Genomic DNA, 19,075 nt, shown 5'->3' with positions numbered 1-19,075 from the left:
TGAAGTTTTGAAGCCAGTGGTCCTGGAGACCAAGTTCTTGGGGCTTATCTTTGATCGTAAACTGACCTTTATACCACACTTAAAGCAGCTTCGATCAAATGCACAAGAGCTGAACATCCTCCGTGTTCTCTCTTCTACCAGTTGGGGAGATCACTGTTCAATGTTAAAGGTATATCGTGCTCTTATTAGATCGAAACTCGATTATGGATCAATGGTCTATGGCTCTGCCAGACCCTCGCCTTAAAGATGCTGGACTCCATTCATCACCAAGGACTTGACTCTGCACTGGGGCTTTCCGTACCTCTCCAGTTCAAAGTATATACATTGAATCTCACGAACCTTCTCTACACCTTCGCTGTTTGCAACTATTTTTACAATATACTTGAAACTTCATTCCTTACCAAAGCATCCCACCTGGAAATGTGTTTTCCTTCCTCGGTGGGCAGTACTTTTCAGAACAGACGATCTGTCATTGCTCCGTTTGGCCTTCGTGATCTGGGTGCAATTGGATGAATTGGGTCTGTCCTTGGATAACATTGTAGATTCCACAGGTCGCCCATCCCACCATGGCTTATTACAGCCCCCAAATGTGACCTTTCTTTCAGTCACCTAAAAGGCAGATACTCCAGATTGGAAGTACCGTCTTTTATTCAATGAATATCTTTCAAACAATCATTCAGTTCCCATTTATACAGATGGTTCCAAATCAGGTAATTCAGTGGGCTCTGCTATGGTTTGCTATGGGTCAGTAGTTGCGTGCAGAATCCCTTCTACAGCTTCTGTGTTCACTGCTGAACTGTATGCCATATCTCTTGCCCTGGATCATATTGCAGCTGAGCAGTACTCCAACTGCACTATTTATACTGATTCGCTTAGTTCTATACTTGCCTTGGAATCGCTACACGTTAGCTCACATCCTATTCTCGCTGATATTTGAAACCGACTGGCCTATTTCTCATTAGCAGCTACTTCAATCCAGTTTTTCTGGATACCAGGCCATGTTGGTATTCGCGGGAACGAGCTTGCAGACATGGCAGCTAAATATGTCTGCTTCAGCACCATCACTCCTATGCCTATTCCGTACATGAACTATGGTGTTGTCTTCAAGGCTTGGCTCCGTGCCAGCTGGCAGTCCACTTGGAGTGAGCAACGCAACAACAAACTTTTTCAAATCAAACCCAAAATTGGACTTTGGCCCTCTAGCTTCTGTAAAGTTTGGAAGGAGGAAGTTGTTTTCACTAGGCTACGCATTAGTCACAGTTTTTTAACTCATCATTTTCTTTTATCTGTAACTGATGCACCAATGTGTAGTTTGTGTAACACTCAAATCACTATCAGCCACGTTTTTCTTTCTTGCCATCGTTACAATTCTCAACGACGGCAATATTTTAAACATATTTTTTCCCAGGGTCAATCTGTAACATTGGACAGAGTTATTGGTGATGGTGACTCTGTCCACCTTGATAATGTTTTTAATTTTTTAATGGCCATTAATCTTTTTAATCTCATTTAAGTGTTGCATATTTATTCATCACACCTTTTTAATTGTGGTTCCTTTTTTACAGTTTTAATCTCTCTCATTCAATTTGACATTGGACAATGGCCAGAACATTAAATAACTCGACACCAGGACTGGAGAGGCCAACTTCAGGTGACTAACGCTACTGTTTGAACTACTCGTTAGTCGTCCTGGCGAGTTGTTATTATACTTTTGCTGCATATCATTTCACACTTTTACTACTTAACTTTTTAGTACTGGCCATATTGACTCATAACCCGGAACCAGGACTGGAAAGACCAACTTCAGGTGACTGACGGTGGTTTTTATACTTACCTGTTAGTCTTCCTGGTGGGTTATGATCATTACCATTCTGCTACAGGTAGTTCTTTACAACTTTGTTGACTGGATGTCAACATTGGTTTTTTACGCCATTTTCTGTTTTAATTGCCGTTTTGCTTTCATTTTCAATTACTTTTACAAATTTTACTCCATTTACTTGACTTTTATCTTTTTACTGGAAATTTGGCTACTCATTATTACGATTTTGCGGAGTGTCTTTTAAAACTTTTATTCTTTTACATTTTGATAATAGCTGCTATGACACATAACCCGGAACCAGGACTGGAAAGGCCAACTTCAGGTGATTGACGGTGATTCTTGAACTTACCTGTTAGTCTTCCTGGCGGGTTATGATCATTACCTTTTTGCTAGAGTAAATAACTTACAACTTCTTATACTCTGCCTTCTGTCTTAACATTGTAGACTAGGTGTCAACATTGGTTTTATACTTTTTTGTTTTACCTTCATTTCCATTTATGTCTATTACTACATTTATTTATTTATTTATTTTTTTACATTTTTACCGAATGTCTGGCGCAGATAGCCTCGCTGCTTTGTGCCATAAAACACTAAATCAGTCAATCAATCAATAATCTATAAAGAACTCTTATCTAGAATTCATCATTCCAGGGGTGAAAGGCTAAAGGCCTTTCATCACATTGGTTTAGTCACTTCTTCTTAGTAATGATTTCTCAACAGACACACATCCCCTGAGGTCACTTCGAAATTTTTATATCTCACTGTTCTGAGGTGACATTTCACATTTGTACTTGCTGCTAGGTCATTGGCAAGATCTGTACTGGATTGTTGTGTATTGTATTAAAAGTATACCCTGTGTTACTTATTACGTTTGATGTGTATGAGCTTTCCATCTTGGTTATTTCTTGGCTATACTAGTTTCATGTGCCATTTTTGGTATTTTTAGGTAGCTTCTACTAAAACCTAAAAATGAGTCATTCTGTCATAAAGAGTAACTATCTTGAATTTGTCTCTGTAGAACCTTTAATACATTCACAATACTAATGCTGTGAATAGTGTGACTGCTTGTATTTAATAGGTATTGTGCTGGTGTGGTAGTGTCTGATTAGATGGCTGTAAATCACTGTGTAAACTGTCAGTACAAAACTGTACATCGGAGCAGTGAATTTTATACAGTATGGAGATGAGGAGCAAACCCAAGATATTTTGTTTTATACAATGTTTACATAATTATTTTCAATACTGTATCTAGTGTAGAAGTTATAATAATTTTCAAACTTCTGTATTTGTATGTGTAACTAATTTTGAAAGTGATTGTTTCTGTTTGTTATGTATGTGGGAATATAATGTAGAAGATAACTTTTAAAATTTTGTGTATGCATAGTGTAGAAATTATAATTACTTTAGAACTTCAGTTTTGTGTGTAGTGTAAAGAGAGAGAGAGAAAACCATTTGCTTTCTTGAAATATTTTATTTGGGAATTGATACAAATTGTCAGACCTTTGAGGACTATGCATTTAGATGTGGCTGTGAACAATTTTCTGAGTGCCATATTGAAGAAATTTCTGTATGTATAGAGAAGAGTCTAATGAATAATTATCTGGTTTATATTGCAGCAAATTCCTTTGTTGATGTTGTTGTTTAACTTCAGTAGAAGTTTAGAATAATGAAAGGTTTTCAGTTAAATGATTCTTCATAAACTTGAAGTTGTGTGTAAGCAGTTGAAACTTGTGTTAGGTCGTGAATACAGTGTTATGCTACATATTTTTTATATTATTTTCAGGGGAGAGTCTCCCCCAGCCAATATGGGACATCATGATAGTTCTCGCCCTCATACAGGAAGTGGACAGCTTACAGAACCTCGTCAGCAGTACCATTACTCTGCTCATTTCACACGAACTCGAAAAATTTTTGATAGAGGCCCGGTTGTAGTAAATACTTATCCTCTTTTGTGTGTATGTGTATGTGAATACTAGACAAAAGTATGAGTGGCTATCAGGATGGTATTGTGTATTCACTGTTAAGAATTTTAATAAAATAACTTTGTGCTATTACTGGATAAAACCATTTTATCTTATTAACCAAGTAAGCTTATTCACAATTAATAGTTTTTATTAATGGCTTTAAGTTTATAGCTATAGACAGTAAAGATTAATTTTCTTATAATTCTTTCATTTCTGTTTAATTGCTTGATAGTGGCAAAAATGCTTGTGTTACTCTTAGTTGATGTAACTTGCTTCACTTAACTAGATTTAGTGTCTTGGAATCTTTACACTGTTGAGGAGGTGTGAAACCTCTTGACACCAAATTCATACTTTTACATTTTTTTATGTACCCAATTTATGTCTAATTTATAATCAGATTAACAATATTAACAAGTGAATGTATTTTTCTTACTTGGATAGTTTTGATTTTTTTTTGTAGTTTCACACAAACCACCACTGTCTTTGTTTAACCTGATAAACTAGCTTGTTAATTTTGTTAATATTGGATTGTAAGTTGTTATTTTTCATTTGTCATTGTAAATATTGTGTTTTATACAAAATATTAACAGATTGCAGAGGAACAGGAAGAGAATGGAAGTCACAAATCTCCTCTTATTAATACTGGGTTTGTAGACTGGTGTTGCAAACAGTTTAGCCAGCTAATAACAAGGGTTAGTAAATATGATTTTCTGTTTTATTTTTTGCATATTCCATAATTATTTGGCATTAACCCTATCACTATGGGTTTTTTCTATGGTTATGGGTCAAAGGGCATGTCATCATGTTTGTAAACTTATATTCAATATTTTATTGAAATACTATTTATGAATGTAAATAACTTTGGTATCAAATTGTAGATTGTAAATCAAATTTTAGCATTATACATTAGTTAATTTTCTAATGTAAAAGTAAATATTTAAGAAAAAAAACTTAAATATCATGTGGTATGTTGAATGCAACTTTCGTTCAGATTAGATGTTCATAATTTCTAAATATGAAGTCTATAGCCTCTTATGAATTAGAAACTCTTAGTTACCATTATTGACAGACTATATTATAAAATAAGAAGTCCACCCACCTCTTCCATTTTTGGAAATACTTCCTTATTAATACCCACTTTGTTCTGTCATGTCTTTATAACCAATCAGAAGCTCGAAATTTCCTTTGCATGGTTTACTCAAACTGGTTCCCATGGTTATTTTTGTCTTAAATCTCACAAGAAAGGGGTAAGTGTAATTTTTGTGTGAAAAACAATATTTTTTAGACCCATGTAGAGCTTAATTGGTAAATCTGATAAAGTACAGTAGAATCATGTGATATTAATATAGTTACTTACAATTTTTTATTTCAATTTGCATTTATAAAACCTAAAAGGTTTTGTTTTACATCCTCCACATGTGAGGTTTAGTATGCAAGGTATGACAAACAAGTACAAACATTTTTGCAATAAAAAGTAGAATATATCATCGCTTTATATATTTTTTTATTTACTGTTCTACATTCTGAGAAGAATAACTGAAATTTAAGAACTTGTTTGTAAATAGTAAATAAATAAATAACTGTATGTAATGTTTTATAATTATGTGACTGTATTCTACAAAATACTGGTTCAGTAGAATAAAACTAAGACAGCTGCTTTATAACAGCCAGTTTTATACTATTTGATATGATAACATGATTGTATGTGCACTATATCATTGCAATGTCTCTAACGTTAGTCAGACACTGCTGAAAGGCCAATAAAATAAATGTAATACATTTTTATATATGTATAATGTTATGAGATTAAAGGTATTTTAGATTAATCATTTGTGATACCATGTTAAAATTTGTAGTAATCCTAGATTGAAAATAGCAAAATGTATAACTAGTTCTTAAATTGTAAAGTGGTTACAAGATTGGTCAATTAACCAAACCCTTACAGTGATACAATAGAAGAAATGATAGATAAACAGAAAAAAAAGTTAGGTAATTATCTTGAGGTCATTAGGGGTTGTACAGATCTTTCATGTGAAATTTGACAATTTTCTAAGGCATAAATTATTTTTCATCTTAAAAGTAAAATTACTTTACATGTTAGGTGATCAACATTTGAAAAGAAAAGGTATGAGCAAATTACACTTAAAAATCTTTAAACTTAATTTTAAAAATCTGATATATTTGTTAGCCTTGTAATGTTTACTTACAGTATGCAACATTTTGTCACAATAAGCTTACTGCATTAAAAGTTATAATACAAAAAATATGGCAAGTACAAAATGGTTACAAGGTTGGTCCCTGGGACCGAACCAGTTGTGAGAAGTTAAAATCATAGTATAATTAGGAAGACAGAGAACATTTTTGGTATAAATTGAAACTTGTATCATATCATACAAAAAATATGGCAAGTACAAAATGGTTACAAGGTTGGTCCCTGGGACCAAACCAGTTGTGAAAAGTTAAAATCATAGTATAATTAGGAAGACAGAGAACATTTTTGGTATAAATTGAAACTTGTATCATATCATACAAAAAATATGGCAAGTACAAAATGGTTACAAGGTTGGTCCCTGGGACCAAACCAGTTGTGAAAAGTTAAAATCATAGTATAATTAGGAAGACAGAGAACATTTTTGGTATAAATTGAAACTTGTATCATATCATACAAAAAATATGGCAAGTACAAAATGGTTACAAGGTTGGTCCCTGGGACCAAACCAGTTGTGAAAAGTTAAAATCATAGTATAATTAGGAAGACAGAGAACATTTTTGGTATAAATTGAAACTTGTATCATATGATCTATCCTGTTACATCTTTTATTCCTTAATGTGTGCTTTCATTGGTTTCAGCTTGTACCACATTTACCATAATTTGTATTATTTTTTCACTTTCAGTGAATCACTTCTGTTATGGTCTCCAGTGGTTCATTGGTAATGTGCAGGCTTATAATGCTGAAATTAAGGTTTGAATACCCATGGTGAGCACAGCACAAATAGCCCATTGTGTGGCTTTGTGTTTCACTGTAAACAAACACTTTTATTACAGTTTTTGTGGTTATTTATCTTTTCACTTAAGTTATTAACTGCTTCTCCAACTTTATGATATTTAGCTTTTCAGTTTTAATAGCTTGCTACTTACACATTGCTTATTTCAACATATATATCTTGTAAGTTTGCCTCATTAGTCCTGCTATGGATGGTGTATATTTTTAGTTATCCTTTCTTTTTATATATAGGTGTGCATTTACACACACACTTTTCACGTTATTCATTTCTACCTTAGGTGTAACACTTTACATAACATACTTGTTGACTGTAGTTAGTCTCCTCTTACTACTTTATTTTTAACTATATTGTAAGTTGTTTTGTTTGTAGAGTGTAGATGAAGTAGACGTAGAAAGCTCTCAGTACCTGGAAAGAGAGATAAGGTTCAAAAGAAATGCTCTTTGTAGGATGGGTGTAGCAGAAGAACAGAAAAAAGTTGGTGAGTAGGATTTTTAGTGTCTGTTTTTTGTTGTATTTGTTTCAAAAAAGGATTCCAACGAGATTCTCTTTAGCTAAACACCAGGAATGTAAACTTAACAACTTACTTTGTTTTTCATGCAGTTGTTATTTTGTCTTAAAAGTTTGAAACATCTTATGTACTTTAATATTTATTTGAACAAGTTCTCAGTTTAACCAGCTTGATGAAATTTAGTGTTGAGCAAAAACAGTTGTTAAGAACCTTCCAGTGTTCTAAATTATTGGAATGTATATGAGAAAATCAAATTTTCTATATTTAAATAGTAATATTTCAATATTTGTGTTTCATTATGCTACTTGTAGAAGTATGTGAGTGTTATGAGGACTATAATGACTGTTTTGAGAATCTGTGTTTTACTTAACATTTCCAGTGGTCTGTTCTTAGTAAATTGTTTTTGTTTTTATAAAGACTATCTGTGAATAGTCATTAAGGAAGCAAAATTGTGTAACAGCCAATTTGAGATAATGTTTCTCTTTTCTTTTGTTATTAAATCCCCGATGACCTTATGAGATGCTAGCTGCAGGCCCAGCTTTAGGGAAGATGATATTTGACTCATCTGATTGGTTAATAGCATATTAGAAACATAACTGCAATTAAATATGTTAATGCTGGTGAACAGTTAACTGTCTATTTCTCAAAGTTCCCATGTGATAAAGCAAAACCAAAACTATATTTGTGCATACCCATCAGGTACCTGTCACCATCAGCAAAAACTTTTCAGGAAGTAAAACTTTTCAAAAAAATTGTTGTGCAATGTAATCAGAAAAGTTTAAATAAAACTTTAGAAAATATGTAAATTGTCCTGGAGTGCATCAAACTACAAGGAGTGCCTTTTTCAAATATAAACACTACTATAATAATATTATTTTTCATATGTGAGAAGTTTGAATACACTAATTTAGTATATATTTTTTAGCTGTGAGAAGGTTAGATTTACTGGTGAGATTTGTTTATATTTTTGTGTGTAAAACAAGAATTGGGTAATTAATATAATAACTTTTCAGAGGTGATGATGTTACATTTATTAGTTAAAAAATTAATACCTTTCATATATAAGAAGAGTGAATTAGTTACTACAACAGCATTACTTTTCAGACATAGGAAGACTGGATGAACAGATATTCATCAACAAAAACACCAGTATCCCTTCAGTGATTCAGTTTCATCCATATGAATCTTATTTTGTGGTGTCAGATAAAGATTCATACAGGTAGGAAAGGAATTAAAACTAGCTATCTATATGTACCACAAACCATTGTTAACTTCACTGTCTTTAAAAGTAAGACTAAGAGAATTAAAACCACATGAGAAACAAAACCATGATAATTATATTTGGAAGGGATAACAGTTTTTCAGAAAATATAGATTTATGCCCTGGAATGGGAAGTAAATTAAAAACAAAAGGGGTGTGACTCTTCAGAACTGTGTAGAAGTGTAAGTTTAAACGTTTATTTTTTTTTAGTGGAGGGACTATTACACTGAATAAATATTACAAAATGGCAAAATTTCAATTCTAAAAATGTTTTGAGTAAAAATTGGTGAAATTGTTTAAAAGTGTTCACCAGTATGTATTGTAATAAATTGTAAGTTACTGTATTACATATAGTTTGTTACACTGTATATATAAAGTTTCTTTGGCTATTGTGTGTATGCAACCACAGAATAAAGGAAAAGGAAAGTTTATGATAAGTTTGCACTTTATTGCATTTTTTGTGTATGCTTCCATTTTTTTGTCTGCATTATGCAACCTGTACATTGATCAAAATTTGTATTGGTTTCACACTGAAATCTGTGAAAGCTCGAAAAGCTTTAACAGTAATAATTTAAAACAAAACCAATTTAATGTTAGACTTTTTTGTTTTCACAATGAAATCTTTGAATGTTTAGAAGCTTTTGACTCCAAACGTTTTAGTAGTAATAGTTTAAAACAGATTTAACGTTAAACTTTAAAAAATTTACACAGTTTCGTTTCTCACCAGTTTCAGCATAACAGTATGACTGAGATCTTTAATGCACAAGTTTAAATAAAGAAGGGAATTTCTTCAAAATGTTATTGCATTTTAAAGATTTTGTTTGTTGATACATACTGTATTAATTATAAAGCTTTACTTTGCCTGTATGTAATATTATTAGGGTACATTGATTAATATTTTTATGTTGTGTTCATTATTTACTGTTAACTTTATCTTATTATTTTTTAATGATTGTGTTTCGTCTGTACATTATGTTGATAATAGTTTATTTCTTTTCAGTTTATACAGATTGTATATCTAAATATTGTGTTGATGCTAGTTTATATTTTGTTTATTTATGGAATCTAATGAATTTTCCAAGTGTTTTAATGATAGTAACTGATCACTTATGTTTTATTGGTTAGAGTTATTTTTTGTATATTTAACTTATGGTAGTTTACAATGTGTGATTCATTTGATAATAATCTACTTTCAATGGCTGTGAACAGCATCTGGGACTGGGAGCAAGGCTTGATATTAAGTAATAATGCTAATGGAAACCCTGTCAATACTCGCATTACAGCAATGGACTTCCTCAACAGTCATGACTTGGCTCTTTTACTTATTGGTTCAGGTAGGTAGTAGTAAGTTTTTTCAACCAAAGTAAGGTAACAACTGTCAATTTTCAATGTTTCTCATTTAACTAGCTCAGTATGGGCTACCATTGCAAAGACTACTTCTCATATTTCAGGTACATTCCATTGATGAAGTAGTGTTATAAATGATCACCAGTTAACCTGAATGTCAACATCACAGTATTAAAATTAGAACTACTTTTATGTGTCAAGTTAAAATTTAGTCATCAGGCCTGATTGACTTTGGAGTGAGGCTTCTGTTGAATCAGTCAAAATTAAATTATTTATGCTTCACAAGATTTTGATGGTTCATCATAGTTCATAATAATTGGTTGTTTATTATTAGTGATGTACAGATTTTAAAATATGTATAACACATTAATAAAGGTTCAGAGTGATAATTTCAGTATCAGAACTTGATTATTATAAACCATTTTACATTTCCAAAATAATAATATTCACAAGCTATTACATGCATAAGTATTTTTTTTTGTAAGTTTGACAGCATTTATTTACACTAAACCAGTTCATTCTGACTGTAAGATTACCAAAAAGTTTTAAAGAAACTAAATGCTGGAAGTATTTTTTGCATATCTATTTGAAGTGTTTTTGGATTGTTATTTATCAACATATGAATATGTTATATATATGTTAGCATTTTACGAAGTCCAAAGTGTGCCTTTTTACAGTTGGCAAACATGCAGACAAATTCTTTATCAACAATCCTGGCATACACCCTTAGGGCCCCTGGAGGTTACATGTGACTTCCTTGTATTAAATGAATACCTCATTTAATATGTATATAAATTTTGAATGTGTGTATGCTTTTATATGACTTTTAAAATAATTATTCTTTCGGTAAAGGATCCTGTTTCTATTTTGAAAATATTTTATATCCAAAATATTGTTTTTATCAAACCTCCTGTTAGCTTTCTATAACTATTTGAATTATTTTAACAACCATTAGTGTAATGAAAAACTTTTTGTTTTCTATAGATCTAGAATTCTTGTGAGTATTGACATATTAATGGTTATAGCAATAATTGTTTATTTATAACAATTATACAAATTTAAACATTTATAAAAGTGAATAAAAATGCAAAAAAAATTATAATTAACAGATAAAAAAATTGGTCATTTTTGGTGAATGATAGAAGTTAAGTCAGAATACTGGTATGTTCAGAATGACAAAACAGGACAGAAAGACATGTTTGTAAAAATAAAATTTTTGGTTATGTAAAATTTTAAAAAACTTATGAACAAACGTTCAGGACACTTTTGTAGACGGTAAGTTTTTCAAATTAGTTTGTTATTTATCAGTTTTTCTTTACTGTTTTCATGAAGATTGTCCAAATTTTTTTGTAATTCAAATTTAGATAATTTGTTGTTTTTGTTTTGTCCTTTGTAAATTATTACTTTAGTTTATAGTTGTTAACCATTTGTTGGTGAGCTATTTTTTCTATCAGAAGAAGAGAAGATGAATGTTAGATATGTGTTAATCTTTCAGATGACGGAGCAGTAAGAGTATGGCGTAACTTTATTGGAGAAGAAGGAAAGGAACCAGAGATGGTCACAGCTTTCCAAGCTCTGACAGAAATGATACCTTCACCAAGAGGTAAGATTTAGGAGCAATTTTAATAAATATTATAATACTTTTACCAGTTTTGCTGCAGTGAATATACAGAGTTGTTTAGACTTTTTTTCATTTATTCTAATTATTTGAGGTCTTCTTTTCTGGTCCATGCTATCTATTCTTTCCTATTCTGTGTCAGAGCTGCATTCATATGTGCTCCTCCTCTTTATACATCTATCCTTCTCTTCTTCTGTCATGTCCTTTTCTCTTCCATTATTATATTTATCTGCTCCTTCTTTTTTAAACTTCAGCACTTAGCTTCATGCAACATGACTGGTTTTATCTTCCCCTCCTTGGCGTGGATTCCTGTATGTGGTGAGGGGACCTTATAGTGAAGGTTCTGTTCCTACAGTGTATCTCCTCTGGGATCTAAACTTCCACCTACGTTTTTGCCATGTGTGGAGATCCATGAAGGGGAGGAGAGGATCATTGTGGTTGAGGAGTCTGACCCTAACATCACTTTGGCCTTGAAATCCTGTAGACAGGCAGCCTTGGAGTGGTCCCCTAGGATCAGTCAGTTGGTCCATTTGGGCTAGGGTTAACCAAGTACCAATGCTGGATATTCTCAATGGGTGTTGTTGACATTGTATCTGAGGTTGGTGTTTGGGTATAGTGCTAACAAAATCCTGCCATTGCTGCAGTGTCTTTGTTTGGCACTGTAGTGTGTCCTTTCGTAGGGCTTCATGGTGGCTGGGGTCAGTGAGCACTGAAATATAACTTCTTTATTATGGATGCTTCTCTTGAGACAAAATAAATAAAAATGAAATAGTTGAAAAAAAAAAGAGATAATTGAAAACTGACCACGCATTGACGGCTCTGTTTTACAGTCAATATTACAGACACATTCTGCACCTTGATTTCTGATTATCCATTCCTTATCTGAGAAATCTTTGGGGCAGATGTTCCATTTTTTATTTAAAAGAGATTAGAGGGACTTGCTGGCTCCTCAAAGTCAGTAAAGAAATTTCTCTCTGGAGATATTTTGATGGAAACATCTTCATCACAACATACCAAACTCTTATTGAAATCAAAGGCCATTGGGGATATACCCACTGAGGTTACCCCCCATGCAACTTTGAATTCTTCCAGAGGAGTTATAGTTGAGAGGGATTTAAAGAACATTCCCAACTTTGAGATCCTCGCTGGTTTCTCCGTCCAAGGTGTTACTGTGGTGTGCCAAATCTTCACTCATAAAGATGGAATTTTGGAACTACCAGTGTTCTGATGTTAACACTTACATCACCACATACTCCAACCACAGTCAAACATCAGATGTTTCCAGTGTCAGAGGTTTGATCAGTCAAAAATATCATGTTGTGGTTCTTTGATATATACTCGCTGTGGTAGTAAAGACCATGGCGCTTATGAGTGCATCCTGGAACTGCACTGTGTTAACTGTAGTGGCTAATACCCCTCTTACTCCATTTCTTGCCCTAAATGGGTAGAAGAGGAAGTGGTGCAATGCTTAAAGACTGTTGATAATATCACCTACTCAGAAGATCAGAAATTATTGTCCCCAACTCCATCTTGGACATGTGCTGCTGTACTCCATTCCACTGCCATAGTGGGAGTGCAGATGAATCTTTCTGTGCATCCAACAGAGTTGTTTGCAAAACACCTTAAGTATCTTGTGCTCTCCATAATTAAAAAAGTTGACACATCTATGTCTACTTCTGTCTTTGTCCCTACCACTCCTTTCAGTGATTGCCCAGTTCCACTTCCTTCATATTCAAGTATTTTCTTGGGTCCATCCTATCTCCTTCTGCAGCCCCAAAAAGTAAATCAACCATTCATTTACATCTATAGTCATTGGAATCTTTGTCCACAGACAGAGACCTGCCTACTCGACCCAGGACAGGGTCCATGGAGGTTGATAGATCTTAGTCCAATAAAGAAAAGAAAAAAAAAAAAGGTGCAAACAAGGTCTCCCTGCCACATAAGTAAAAATGGCCACTCAGATTCAGTGTAACTGTTGAGGTTTTTGATCAGATATAGAAGACATTAAGGATTTGATTGATTCTCACCATCCAGTGTGTCTATCCTCACAGGAAATATTTTTGAAACCCACTGATATGGTCACCATTCTGCAATTTTCTTTGAACAGAAACGACAGGTCGTGTGGTGGACGAGTGCATGGTGGGATGGCATTGTTGGTTGATCAGCACATGTCTACCTTGTCTCTGTCACTTGATACACCTTTGGAGGCTATAGCCATCTGTGTTTCATTGGGTCGTACCATCACTATTTGTTCTCTCTTCTTGACTCCTGAGGAGATCTATAATTAGTCTGACCTTGATACCCTCAATGAGCAGTTTTAATCCCTCTTTTTACTATTGGGGGATTGTAATGGACATAATCCCCACAACCTATCTCTCTTAAGTACTGGTTCCTTATGCCTATTTCATGCACCTAATCAGTTTTAATCCCTCTTTTTACTATTGGGGGATTGTAATGGACATAATCCCCACAACCTATCTCTCTTAAGTACTGGTTCCTTATGCCTATTTCATGCACCTAATCAGACTTTTACTGCTATAGATCTTTCTGTGTGCTTCCCTTCACTTTTCACTTATTTTTCTTGGAGGCTTTACAGTAATTCACAGGGCAGTGATAATTTTCCCATCATTTTGAGAGAGACTGGCCATGGTTGATGTCATCCGACCCGTGTGCCTCGATGGAAGTTGGACCAAGCTAACTGACGTTCTTACACCACTCACTCAAAACTTGATCCTGTCATTGTGTGTAAGCCATCAATAGATGACTGTGTGGTAGCAGTAACTGATTGTATTGTCCAGGCAGCTGCTCAGTGTATTCCTAAAACCTTGACATGTTTCACACAGTATCCTCATTCTTTGTGGAATTCTGCCTGTCACATGACAAGAAAAGCTCAAACGTGCTTGGGATACATTTTGTAGGTATCTCACGTTTTTAAACCACATTCCATTCCAGCAGGCTTGTGTGCATGCCCAGCAGGTAAAACATCAAAGCCAGAAGAAATCTTGGATTAAGTACACCTCCAGCATCTCTTCTACCATCAGTTCCAGAGTCATATGAATCACATAGAAGCTATGCAGTACACGAACTGTATTGTTTATATCGATTCACTTAGCTCTTTGTTAACCCTGGAATCGCTTCATGTCAGTTCTTACCCTATTCTTGTCGATATTCAAAATTGACTGCCCATTTCTCTCTATCATCTCCTTCTGTCCAGTTTTTCTGGATACCAGGCAACATTGGTATTCACGGGAACGAGCTCACTGACATCACATCTAAGTCAGTCTGCTCTGCCACTATCACTGTCGTGCCTGTCTCATACATGGGCTACGGTCCTGTATTCAAGGCTCAGCTCCACACCAGTTGGCAGTCAACTTGGAGTGAGCAACATGTTAATAAGCTTTTCCAAATAAAACCATCTATTGCTCTTTGGCCATTTTGCTACTGTAAGGATTGGAAGGAGGAAGTTGTTCTGGCTAGGCTACTCATTGGTCACAGTTTTTTAACTCACTACTTTCTTTTATCTAGTACTGATGCAGCAATGTATGGTCTGTGTGGCAGTCAAGTCACAATAGTACACATCTTACTCTCATGTTTTTGTTACGATCGAGAGCGACAGCACCATTTTAAACATATTTATTTTTACACAAAGTATGGTGGAATTGAACTTTTAAACTTTATCCATTTCTGGCTAAGCATAAAACAATTGGGCTAGAAACAAATTATTTTTAAGATACAAAAATATATAGTGTTTTGCATTTAGTTCTACAGAGAACTTAAATATATTTGTATCCATTATGGTAAAGGACATTTTGCTAAACTCTAGACAGAGTAGGATTATCAGTGGGGCAATGGCAGTTGAAGCTGAAGCCTTAGGCTTCATAGTTGATGAGATCCCATGTAGCTCGGGAAAACAAAACATTCATATAAATATATAATGCAGTACTGGAATATCAAGTGTAAAGTAATCATAAACATATATTCAATGTTAACCTAAGCACCATTTTTGTAAATTGTGTAAGCGTACTATGTAATGAATGGATAAATGATTTGTTGATAAAAATAATAATAATAAAAAAATCTACAGGAAAAAACTAAAAAAATAAAGTTAGCTTCAGATCTCAAGTATAATTAATCTATCTTTTCCTTAAGGAAAGAATATATAATAAACTTTTTTCTGTGAGTTAACTAACAGAACAAACTGTGAAACAGAAAAATTTAAAAGAATGAGTTTTAAAATTTTAAACTATGCAGAACAGCTGTTTTATTTTCAACATGCAGAAAATAGTTACATATTAGCACAGTGTAACATTGGTCCATTCAGTAGTAAAGTAATAGTAATTTATTTTGGTCTATATTTATGTTTTGCATGTGGAACAAAAATGTATAATATTAGACTAATGCTCACATAAATTTATTGTTGTGTTTGTTAGCTTTACTTTTAACGTGTAATTGTTTTCTAAGTACTGTTCCATGAGAATCCCCCAAAATATTGCATGTGACCTAAAGTAGTTGTACAGAAAAAATTCGACTCGGAAAAAGTTTTCAGCATTTTTGAGGAATGAACATTAGTTGTGATTGTAATTTTGTAATAGTTCTAGAAATACAGTTGTTCTCAAAATTGGAATATTGTTGAAATAGCAACTGTCACTAGTACCAGTATTGTTGGTTGCTTAAACACAGTATGTGTGTGTTGCTAAACTGGAAGATTTACAAATAAAAATTATTTATTGGTTCTTATTTTAAGCACAAAACTTTTGTTTTATGCTCAGTATGTAAGAACCTTATTACATTGTTGAATTTCTAACTTTTTGAAATATTAGGTTCTGGACTGGTGCTTGAGTGGGAACAGCAAACCTCCAAACTCTTTGCTTCTGGAGATGTGAGAAATATCAGAGTGTGGGATGCCATTCAAGAAAGGAAAGTACAGGTAGATGAATGGAACATTTAGAGTGTTATAAACTTTCATGAACAGAGAAGCCATATCTGGTCAATGAAAAATTGTGTGAAATTTACTGTATTAGTTTGTTAAAGAGATTAAATATAATATTATGACAACTTCTTTTAATAACATTTTCAAAGGTTTAGAAAAAGTAATTAAAAATCATTTCATTGGCTTGCTAAGACTCATTTTCACATGTATCAATGTAAAAGTTAACTCCAAGTAGCAGTTGTTTCTGGAGTTATTATTGATTAGTATGTTTAACTTTCATAAACCTGTTGTTAAAGATATTCTACATTCTGTGGTGTTTTAAATTGATTATATTACTAGGATAGTGTAGTATTTAGAAATGTACTGTTTCTAGTTTTATTTTTATTTTTACATCTATCCTGCATGACATAAGATTTTAAAAGAGAGTGTACCTTTTGCTGCTAACTGAGTTTTGTTAGCCTTAGCATAGCCATTTAGTAAATATAAATTAAGTGATCATTTTTCACAAGTTCTCACTTGTTATTGGTTATAGCTGTGACATTTTGCAAAGGAGATAAAGCTGTAACGTTCTTTTTATTTTTGTAATTTATTTCATGTTGTATTAATTTTTAAGATGCATGACAAAGGTGATGTAATTTTTAGTGACTATTGTATATGAGTTCATGTGGTGCCTTGGCAAAATGAACAGATTTTTTTTTACATTATTTACAAATTTCTATTTAATAAAATTAATAAAGCAAATTAAAATTATTTAACAATCATTTCTTCTTGCTCTTTTCATTAGGTTAATCAGTTCTGGTTGCATGTGATAGTTATATTTCATTAATAGTTTTATATCACATTTACTAAAACCTGCCCTCAAATATCTGAGAATATTTGTGAATAATGTCTTTGTATTTGTCAACTGAGAATATTTCTATTCATACTGGATATTTTCTTGTCCTACCTTCGTATGAGTATGAGAGGTTATTATTTACTTGTGACTTAGTTTACATCAAAATTGATTATTAATCAGATAGAAAACATGAATGTTGAAACAGTCTAAATATGAACTTCTATATCTCTTTCAGTATGAGGTCAGTCACAGGGACTGACTACAGGACCATTTTACTTGTATATTGTTTTAATATTATAACTTTCAATACAGTGTGTGTCTTCACAAATTTTGGCAGACTTTTAGTACATGTTACAAGTATTCTCTACACAAAAACTCAAATTATAATTAAGTATTTTTTACTAATAATTTGTCCATGAATATATTAAATATTTGTTTTGAGTAGTCTTTGTGTAAAGGGGTTTCCATGTTCAGATTAAAAATTCTTTTCGTCATCTTAATCTCATATTTCATCTATGCAATCTCTAAAATCTGCTAAATACTTATTTTGTTTTCAGTAAAAATTCATATTGTATCTGTTTTCTCTTCCCTAACTCTATACAATGTTGATTAACTTGACTGACTTTGTAACAATAAAAATAAATCTAAATTGTCCTTTTTTTCTTTTTAGAATGATTTTAAGTTGTAACAGGAAACAACATTTGTTTATATTATTTAGCTTTAAATTTGTAACAGTGCACATCTATATATAATTAATTTTTATTATTTTATTGCCCTTTGAACTTTGTCTAACTTCTAATCTCACCATTATATGTTGTAAATCACTTGGGGAATGTGAGGTCACATTACATGGCAAAATTAAATTACTCACAAGCTGCTTAGGTGCATGTCTTGCAAAAAAATTTGATTATATTATTATTTATTCTATCTAAATTTAACCTTAACTAACCTAAAAAGATCTCTATTTGTACATTTGAATTACCTTTATAATTATAAATGAAGAATAAACATGAACAACAAGAAATAAAGTACTTATCTGAATCTTTGTTTTTTCTGACTGTTGATTGTTAATGATATTTAACTCTACTTTTTTATACTAATGGTAGTAATACACTAAATAAATTTTAATTAATTAATGCATCAAAGAAGATAGACTGATAACCTGCAAAAAATAGACAGTTTTCCCTCTCTCTCAAATTTGTTGGATTTCTTAATTATGCAACAAGAGCTTCTACAGATTCATCCAGGCTAATCTATATGTTGTACTAACAGTGAAACTGAAATTCTCTCTTCAGAAAATGAGTCATACAATATGTCATTTGATAAATGAAAATCTTAGATTTCTATTTGTTATAGATAATATAGAATTAAATGTAAGAGAGAGAACTATTAACAGATCTTGAAAGATGTGAATATTACAGAAGATGGGTGTCACAAGAGGGGTCTGATTTTCCATTTGATAGCTCTGTAACCAAACAAATTTGAAAGCTATTAAAATTTTGGTTTGTTTGAGCAATGGCAATCTTATAGTGAGTAATATATGTTTAATTTTATACTTATTGTGTGGGGTGGATAACATAGAGAAAATGTGTCACACTAGGAGAAATTCAGGATGTTTTAAAATATTGACTTACAAAATTAAAACCTAAAACTTGTATACTGTTAAAATATGGATAATTAGCTATGATTTTATGCTGTGCTAATTGGTATAATATAAAACTTAAAAAAGATTAATGAAATTTTGAATATAATTTGCTAAATCTTTGTGAGGTGCAGTAAAGGATGCC

At 32.6% G+C, this 19,075-nt stretch overlaps 1 protein-coding gene across 2 annotated transcripts in view; it reads left to right on the top strand.

The window, feature by feature from the left end:
* The window catches only part of raptor (regulatory associated protein of MTOR complex 1), a 120,080-nt gene that overhangs the window by 90,788 nt on the left and 10,217 nt on the right, over positions 1–19,075 (top strand). Inside the window, exons 20-26 of one of the 2 annotated variants that reach the window (XM_076456173.1) lie at positions 3,603–3,744; positions 4,374–4,475; positions 7,159–7,267; positions 8,402–8,516; positions 9,768–9,892; positions 11,401–11,508; positions 16,344–16,450. In XM_076456173.1, coding sequence (XP_076312288.1) covers positions 3,603–3,744; positions 4,374–4,475; positions 7,159–7,267; positions 8,402–8,516; positions 9,768–9,892; positions 11,401–11,508; positions 16,344–16,450 — 808 coding nt within the window. Of the gene's footprint in view, positions 1–3,602; positions 3,751–4,373; positions 4,476–7,158; positions 7,268–8,401; positions 8,517–9,767; positions 9,893–11,400; positions 11,509–16,343; positions 16,451–19,075 lie in introns of both variants that reach the window. The other variant, XM_076456171.1, reaches the window with a different exon arrangement.

Source organism: Tachypleus tridentatus, chromosome 9, assembly GCF_004210375.1.
Source record: "Tachypleus tridentatus isolate NWPU-2018 chromosome 9, ASM421037v1, whole genome shotgun sequence".
Classification (NCBI taxonomy): Eukaryota; Metazoa; Arthropoda; class Merostomata; order Xiphosura; family Limulidae; genus Tachypleus; species Tachypleus tridentatus.
Note: the sequence above shows the minus strand (reverse complement) of the source record. Positions and strands in the feature narration are given on the sequence as shown.